At 41.0% G+C, this 9,070-nt stretch overlaps 1 protein-coding gene across 1 annotated transcript; it reads left to right on the top strand.

Annotated features, from left to right (window-relative positions):
- Positions 1-2,409: 2,409 nt before the first annotated feature.
- Positions 2,410-2,941, top strand: LOC139187592 (aldehyde dehydrogenase family 2 member C4-like). Its single transcript, XM_070812279.1, has 3 exons — positions 2,410-2,475; positions 2,563-2,652; positions 2,771-2,941. Exons 1-3 carry the CDS (start codon positions 2,410-2,412, stop codon positions 2,939-2,941), a joined length of 327 nt encoding a protein of 108 aa, XP_070668380.1.
- Positions 2,942-9,070: the final 6,129 nt, after the last annotated feature.

The following is a 9,070-nucleotide window of genomic DNA, read 5'->3' as shown; positions in this document are numbered from 1 at the left end:
TAAGCCCTAACCCACGGCAAGGATGAGAAAATATTCTAACACCTTTCTTTGTGTCTTCCAACGCTTCGGAACCTTCTAATGTTGCTCAAACGCAAGGCCATTCCGGTTTAGGAAAGATCAACCCAAAATGGAAACTTTTAGGCTTAGCTTTCCTACTTCAAGTAGGAAACCTCAAATCTTCAACTCGTCAATTTCATCCCAACCTTGTGTTCCAAGCATGTCCTTTTCAATCCAAGCTCACTTTTTGCTCCAATAGCTCCAAATTGCATCATTTCATGTAATATGTCCTTTAAACCTGAAAACACATGAAAGTAGCTTAAAAGACTACTTTAACGAAGAAAACATAACGAAAATGCATAAGAACTAGCTAACTAAGGCGCATAAATATGCTCCTATCAGCAAACCGTGCATCGGAGTGTCTTGCAGCGCTTACTAGGACCCTTCTTAGATAATTGCTAACATCCCTGGTCTTCATCCTTTCTGGCAACGGATAACCATGAAGTGTAGATATGACCAAGGGTTTGGCTGCTAGTGTGGGACTGTTCTTTGTTTTGTAGTCTCCATTTTGTTTTAATATTCTGTTTGTTTTGATATTTGTTGTTTATTTACTTTTGGCTTTTTGCATCAAGTTATTCTTTTTTCCAAAAGGAAAAAAAAATTAAAAGAAAATGCTTTATAATCCACAACAGTAACGCTCTCATCCAAGACAAGTTTCAAGATTTAGACCGGAGATATTTGAACCCTGAACCTAGAAAAATGATGCTAATCCAATAGTAGCCAATAAACGTACGTTCGAACAATAAGATTGGAAAAAAGAAATTAAAAAAAAGGAGACATTTGGGCTAAATGCAAAGGTTGGTAGTGAATCTGATTGGGTGAGGCACCGGTACTGCGCATTTCAACAAGAAATTTTTAGTTGTGACGGAAACACAAGTGGTACACCACGTGTCATCAAACAAATGGTTAGAAATTTTATTTTTTAAGTTATTAACTTTTTAGCACACATATCCCACCATTTGTTTAGTGACACATAGTGTGCTATCCCATGTGCCGGTCAATTTCAATAGGGGAAAAGAATCCTCTCCGAATCATTTTCTTAGGATCTTAGGAATCTCATGATCTCACTCGTTCATCATATATCTTACAGTCAGTTTTCGTTAGAAACTATTCATATTTAATTTTAAATTTTAAATTTTGAAATGATTTATGATCTTACAATGTACGATAAACGAATAAGATCACAAGATCTCTAGAATCTTTAGGAAAATGATCCAACGATGATCATTTTCCTTCAACATAGGTACACATCAGGAAAAAAAAAACACGCCTCGAAATGCGTGACGTCAGTTTTCATTTCTTAGGGATTTGTTTTGTTTGTCCGACAAAAGACTACTTGACATGTGACTCGGCAAAATACCACGTTCAGTTGTTGACGTCATCATATTCCCAGTTGTTTTTGAATTGGCACCCACCACAAGCTTCTCAAACAAGGACAAGGATTGTCTGCCCTCCTTGTTCCCATGTCCTCCCATGCCCTCCCATGCTCTCCTATTTGTGTTGTTACGGTTAAGCCACGTCAACATTTTATATTACTATTCATTTTTGTCTTATTATCTCTATAAAAAAACAATATAAAATGTTGACGTGGTTTAACCGTGACCACACAAAATAGGAGGGCACGGAAACAAGGAGGGCAGACAATCCTTGTCCCTCCAACAATTGGACAACCTTTTAATTATATTTTGTAACAAAATGCCCTAAAATTGGCAGCTTTTAAGACAATCTAATCTCCACAAAGCTCCACTAATCCCAATTATTTTTTATTTTTCATTTAACATGAAAAGCTTGTCAAATAAAAAAAAATGCAAAAGTGTTATATATATTAAGTGGGTGGGAGACTGAGTTAAGTTTTACAATAGGCTAATAATAATGTGGTTCAAATTCACCTTTGACGATAATCGAATGTAAAACCTCTCATTTATAGATGAAAAAGAATATTACTAAACCGTAATACTAAATGACTGCAAAATGGTTAAGTAGTTTATAATGACTATTTTGAATTGTCAATAAACATCTCGAAAGCAAAAGAAATGTTGGATTAGGGACAATAATGTCTTTGTGAGATGTTAATCAGAAAGAAAAGGGAGTGGCTATATCAAATGAGAAATGACCCGTCATTAGACCTGGCATTTTGGACCCAACCCATTAACCCGACCCATTAATATTAGTATTTGAGTAGATGCTTAACAGGTCGAGTCACTAACAGATGAACCCGTTAACAACTCGTTAAATAACGGGTCACTTTGGGTCAACCCGCTAGATCCGTTAGCACCTGTTAGTTGATGATGTTTGAATAATTTTAATAAAGCCTTAAAAACAAAAAATAAACTCTTAGCTGCTGGTTGCACCATGGTCACCAAGCCTGCTGAGCAAACACCTCTATCTATATTATACCGTGCTCATCTGGCTAAGTTGGTAAGCTCAGTCATTCTTTGCGTTTGTTCGTGTTTATTGCCAATGCGGCTCGCCATTTTTGACCCCTTCTTGTAAATTCTTATGAAGGCTAGTGTTCCTGACGGAGTGTTCAATGTCATAATCATATTTGGAAAGACTGCTGGTGCTGCCATCAGCCATCATATGGACATTGACAAAGTAAATTCTCTTTCTTTCGTTCAAATTTGAATCCTTTATGTGAAAAATTGTTACGAAATTCAATGACAATACTAGAACGTGATTTGTAATGTTGACGCTTGTTCTTGAAATAATGCAGGCTGCAGCAAAAAACAATCTGAAACAAGTTTCACTTGAACTAGGAGGCAAATCACCCCCTGTGATTTTTGATGATGCTGATATAAATGTGGCTGCTGATCTCGCTCTCTTGGGAATCCTTTTCAACCAGGTGAAGTTCATAATTTCCGTAGTTAATATGTATAAGTATTGATTAACAGGTTGGGTTCGGATAACCTGTTATATTAATGAGTTTGGTTCGGATGACCCGTTAGCTTAATTGGTTGGATTGAAACCGACCCAAATTCGATAAACTCGACCCATTTACAGGTCTACCCGTCATCATGTTCATACCTGCTAAATCAAATCTTAATTTGGATTACGTCATTAATCCAGCTTAATTAGTTGTAATCTTTGTTAATTAGTTTCCCACTGTTTGTATTCTGCGTCATTCTTCATTGGTCACTGAACCACTGCAATTCTTGGTTTCCGTTTCTTCTCTCTGGATTTTCTCTGCTTATTGGTATTCAGCTGATCATTCTCAAGCTCCCTCTCACTCCTCAGCTTTCTTTCTCTACCTCTCGCCTCAGCAACTCGATACCACCTTCAAATTCTTCCTCAAAGGTATCAACTTTCTCTAATTTTTCAACCCCAAAACGATTATAATTACATGGGTTTTTCTTTTTTCTGGTGACTTGTGAGAGAATCAAGTGTTTGGTTGGGGAAGCTATCTTGGATTTTGCAATGGCATATGATCTCTTCTTAGCCAACACCTTCTTTAAGAAGAGAGAAGAACATGTGATCACCTACAAGAGTGGGTCGTCAAAAACACAAATAGATTTTCTTCTAATGAGGAAAGGGGATCGTATAACTTGTAAGGATTGCAAAGTTATACCAGGAGAGAGCGTGGCTAATCAACATCGCTTGTTGGTGATGGATGTACATATCAAAAGAGAGAAAAAAGAACAAGACTTGGAAGTGCCCAAGGACTAGATGGTGGAATCTAAAAGAAGAAAAACAAGTCATTTTCAAAGAGAAAGTAATCACCCAGTGTGTGTGGGATAGAGAGGGGGAAGCTAGCCAAATGTGGGATTCCATGGCTAGCTGTATCCGAAAAGTAGCAAAAGAGGTATTAGGAGAGTCCAAGGGCTTTGCCCCACACCAAAAGGAATCTTGGTGGTGGAATGAGGAGGTACAAACAAAGGTGAAGGCTAAGAAGGAATGTTGTAAAGCCTTATACAAGGATAGGACCGATGAAAATGGTGAAAGGTATAGAAAAGCGAAGCAAGAGGCGAAGAAAGCTATGAGAGAAGCTAAGTTAGCGGCTTATGACGATATGTATAAGCGACTAGATACTAAAGAAGGAGAGTTGGATATCTATAAACTAGCTAGAGCAAGGGAAAAGAAGACAAGGAACCTAAACCAAGTGAGGTGCATCAAGGATGAGGATGGAAAGGTTCTTGCTACAGAGAACGCGGTTAAAGATAGATGGAGAGGTTATTTTCATAATTTTTTCAATGAAGGACATGAAATGAGTGCTTCTTTAGGGGAGTTGAGTAACTCAGAAGAGTGTAGAAACTACTCTTTTTATCGTCGAATCCGGAAGGAAGAAGTGGTTGTAGCTTTGAAGAAGATGAAGCATAGAAAAGCAGTAGACCCAGACGATATACCAATCGAAGTGTGGAAAGTTTTGGGAGAGACAAGTATAACATGGCTCACTGACCTTTTCAATAGGATTTTGAAAACGAAGAAGATGCCAAATGAGTGGCGAACGAGCACTTTGGTGCCTATCTACAAGAATAAGGGTGACGTACAAAATTGCATGAACTATAGGGGTATTAAGCTAATGAGTCATACAATGAAGCTCTGGGAGAGAGTCATTGAGCATAGATTGAGGCAAGAGACACGGGTTTCAGACAACCAATTCGGGTTCATGCCAGGGCGCTCAACCATGGAGGCAATCTATCTCTTACGAAGATTGATGGAAAGATATAGAGATGGGAAAAAGGATTTACACATGGTCTTTATAGATTTGGAAAAAGCGTATGATAGGGTCCCAAGAGACATTCTTTGGAGGATTTTAGAGAAGAAAGGAGTACGAGTAGCATATATCCAAGCTATAAAGGATATGTATGAAGGAGCAAAGACTGCCGTAAGAACTCATGAAGGACAAACCAAAAGCTTTCCCATAAATGTAGGATTACATCAAGGCTCATCCTTAAGTCATTACCTTTTTGCGTTGGTAATGGATGAGTTAACAGGACATATTCAAGATGATATTCCTTGGTGTATGCTTTTCGCAGACGATATAGTGTTGATAAATGAAACTCAGGAAGGGGTAAATGCAAAGCTTAACCTTTGGAGAGAAGTGTTGGAATCTAAAGGTCTTCGCCTAAGCCGATCAAAGACAGAATATATGGAGTGCAAGTTCAGTGCAAATGGAGGCCAAAACGAGTTAGGGGTGAGGATCAGAGATCAAGAAATACCAAAGAGCGATCGTTTTCGTTACCTAGGATCTATCTTGCAAAAGAACGGAGAATTAGATAGAGATCTCAACCATAGAATACAAGCTGGATGGATGAAGTGGAAGAGTGCATCCGGCGTGTTGTATGACCGCCGTATGCCACTGAAGCTCAAGGGAAAATTTTATAGGACGGTAATAAGGCCGGCGATGCTGTATGGCACATAATGTTGGGCGGTGAAGCATCAACACGTACACAAAATGGGTGTAGCGGAGATGAGGATGCTTCGTTGGATGTGTGGGCACACAAGAAAGGATAAGATTAGGAATGAGGATATCCGGGGTAAAGTAGGAGTAGCCGAAATTGAAGGAAAGAGAGAGAAAATCGATTACGGTGGTTTGGACATGTGCAAAGAAGGCCTACTGACGCTCCGATTAGAAGATGCGACTATGGGACAGAGGTTCAGGGCCGAAGGGGTAGAAGAAGACCTAGGCAAACTTTGGAAGAGACTCTAAGAAAAGACTTAGAGTACTTGGATCTAACGGAGGACATGACACAGGACCGAGCACAATGGCGTTCAAAGATTCATATAGCCGATCCCACTCAGTGACTTGGATTTTCCAAGTCTCCAACCGAGAAGTTTTCCTCACTCAGGAAATTAAGGGAATACTACCTCAACCTACATGCTCCACTCACAAAGCTTCAACATACAAGCTTCAACAAAAGAAAATTCAGAGAACTTAGCGAAGAAGGCTTTGGTGTATTTAACACAATACGTTGAAATGAAGGAAAGCTATTTATTGATATCCCCGATAAGTCACAAATATGTACATATACATGAGTCAAAATAAACAAACAAGAGGGAGCCTTCACAAAGGTTGCTTAGGAGAAGTCTCAGCAGTCGGTAGAGCCCCAAAAATAGCAGGCACTGGAGGGGGATCATTTGGAGCCTCAGTACTGGACAGAACCCTAGAAGGAGGATGCAGCAGAGGTTGATCATTTGGAGCTTCATTACGCGGTACAGCCCCAGAAGATGAAGGCAATAAATGCCTTTGGAACAAACCCACAAATCTCTGATGATCAAGTAAAACCTGACCATCAGATTCCTTCATCTGGTCAAGCTTCCTCTTCATGTTTGTAGCATAGTCATGTGCGAGCCGGTGTAACTGTTTATTCTCATGCTTGAGCCCTCTAATCTCCTGTTTGAGACTCATCACTTCAGCCGCCAATGATTCAACTTGGCGGGTTCGAGCAAATAGGCGTTGGGCCATGTTAGACACAGAACCTGCACACTGAACACTGAGAGCCAGAGAATCCTTAACAGCCAACTCATCAGACCGTTTGGAAAGTAGTCTGTTATCTTTGGGAGTGAGAAGGTTCCTGGCCACTACCACAGCGGTCATATCATTCTTCATCACGGAATCCCCAACGGTAAGAGGACCAGTAGGGAAGACGAAGGATGGGCGCCATATGTTGTCTGGAGAAGGCGTGGCTGCCTCTTCAACAAGGTTCAAGTCAAAACGACGATCGGAGGGGCCAGACATTTTCAAAGGTGTTAAAGAGAGAAGAGGTCGGACAAATCAAGATCTTAGAAGTGCAAGAATGGAACTTCTACTGGTGGAGATTCAAGTGTGCTTTGGAACTTAATGCCAGCCTCTATAAAAATCTGCACTCGACGGAGCTTCAGAAATCGAAGAGGCGTTTGCTTTCTCAAAAGCTGGGCTGCTCAAAGACCACGAGACGTTTGCTTTCTCAAAAGTTGGGCTGCTCAAAGACCACGAAGGCCGATCTCAGAAATCGAAGAGGCACTTGCTTTCTCAAAAGCTGGGCTGCTCAGAGACCACGAGGGCCGATCTCAGAAATTGAAGAGGCACCTACTTTTCCAGCCTTGTCAGCACCTGTCAGCTTTGCAGAAATTATGGGCATTATGTCGAAGATTTCTGGTGAAGTAGAAAGCACATGAATCTTACTGTTCAATCACCCACTTCCCACACGCAACATTAGCTCATGGGTACCACAGATAACTTTGCCAAAGTTCTCTGACAAAGTTGAGACACGTGAAACTTGCAGCTCCCACTACACCGCTCTGACCAAGAAGGGTAAAAGAATAGCAAAGAAACAGCACTAACAAAGTTTAGACACATAAATTTTGAAGGTCTAGCTACCATATTATTACCCACAAGGGTAAAGGAACAGTACCACTGCTGGATAATTGGAAAGTCCCTGTGTGTCAACCTTTGTGCTTCGTGGCAAGATAGACTAGCAAACATGCCCAACCTTTTCTCACATTCGAGAAAACATTCCCAACAAGATTGCTTGCTCCAAAATCGAAGAGGCACCGCCCTCCGAATCTCGAGAGCCAGACTCCCAACATGATTAATTTCTCCAAAATCGAAGAGACACCACTCTCCGAATCTCGAGAGCCAGACCCCTAGCAGGATTGCTTTCTCAAAAATCGAAAAGGCATCGTTCTCTGAATCTCGAGAGCCAGATCTCCGACAGGATTGCTTGTTCGAAAACCGAAGAGGCACCACTTTCCCAACTTCAAGAGCCGGATCTCCTTGGATAAAGCTTGTCTGTAATCTTTACACGCAACATCAGCTTTCCAGATACCACAGACCACTTTTTCAAAGTGCTCTGACAGAGTTAAAACATGTGAAGCTGGCAGCTCCCACTACCGTGTCATGACCAAGCAGGGTAAAGGAATAGCATTACTACTTGTTGTTAGGGAGACTCCTATATATGTTGACCTCCATCCCCAACAGACAGGCAGACCTGCAAAAATGCTCAACCCTTCCTCATATCTGAGAGGGCACTCCCAAAGAAGCTTTTCAAAATATTCAGCTTTCTTTCCCCCCGATAATACCTCTACAAACAAGCTATACTAGATCAAGAATATCTCATATCATCAGGGTTAAAAGCAAGAGTATCCCATATCATGTTTTTTCCCTGTCTTTTCCTTTGGCCTTGTTCTTACCTGCAAGACAAGGAGAAAGAGAGCAATCAGTCAGCACTTGGAATCAAGCTTCCAGTCAGGAACTGACTGCCTGGAACCCCTTACTTGATTACTTACCTGGCATTGCTCTCGAGTACTCATCTTCAACATCTTATGCTTCCAGGGAAGATACAGCATCTGCCTGAGGAACAGATAGGGCAAGTGAGAATGATACAAGGAAGCATGTGGAGACAAGCGTAACAGCACACGTGCCGATACATCCACTACTCTGTCAAAAGCAAAAGTATCCCATATCAGCAGGGTCGAACGTACTATAGATTTGATGGACTTGTTTTGACCCTCAAATTCTTCAGTCGGCCTTATACTCTTGAGGAAACCAGAAAACCCTACAGCCCAGTTTAAGAATAAGCCTGTGGAAAGTTACTTCTTCAAAAGCAAAAGTATTCCATATCATCTCTTCTCATTTTTCTTCTCTTTATCCTTCATGTTGCCTGCAAGATAGGGAGAATGTGAACAATCAGCCGGAACTTGAAATCAAAGTTCTGATCTGGGACTGATTGCTTGGAGCTCTGATTGCTTACCTTGTCTGTCACCTCTTTCAGCAGATCCCCTAGCTCGGCGACTTGGAGGACTCCTACTACATGCTTTGTATCGCGCTTGACCAAGCCTGAAACTACAAGTAAGCTTCAAGTGAAATTGATACATTACCTTGTGCATCTCCACCAGTTAAAGATACCACCCCTGGATGGAGGAAGAGTACTTCCAGAGAAGATGCCACATCTACCTACGAGACAGATAAGGCAAGTCAAGACGATACCACACTCCGGAACTTAGAAGTTTCGTGATTACGAGATCATTCTCCCACAATATTTCCTAATGTCATTTGTACTAAATCATTCACTTGTACTCACTAAAAGAGAGCTTG

The sequence above is a fragment of the Malus domestica genome, chromosome 02 (genome assembly GCF_042453785.1).
Source record: "Malus domestica chromosome 02, GDT2T_hap1".
Taxonomy (NCBI): Eukaryota; Viridiplantae; Streptophyta; class Magnoliopsida; order Rosales; family Rosaceae; genus Malus; species Malus domestica.
Note: the sequence above shows the minus strand (reverse complement) of the source record. Positions and strands in the feature narration are given on the sequence as shown.

Coding starts and splice junctions, on each gene's coding strand:
- LOC139187592 (XM_070812279.1), top strand. CDS start 2,410: ATGGTCACCAAGCCTGCTGAGCAAACACCTCTATCTATATTATACCGT. Junction 2,476..2,562: donor GTGCTCATCTGGCTAAGTTG/GTAAGCTCAGTC, acceptor ATTCTTATGAAG/GCTAGTGTTCCTGACGGAGT. Junction 2,653..2,770: donor ATCATATGGACATTGACAAA/GTAAATTCTCTT, acceptor GAAATAATGCAG/GCTGCAGCAAAAAACAATCT.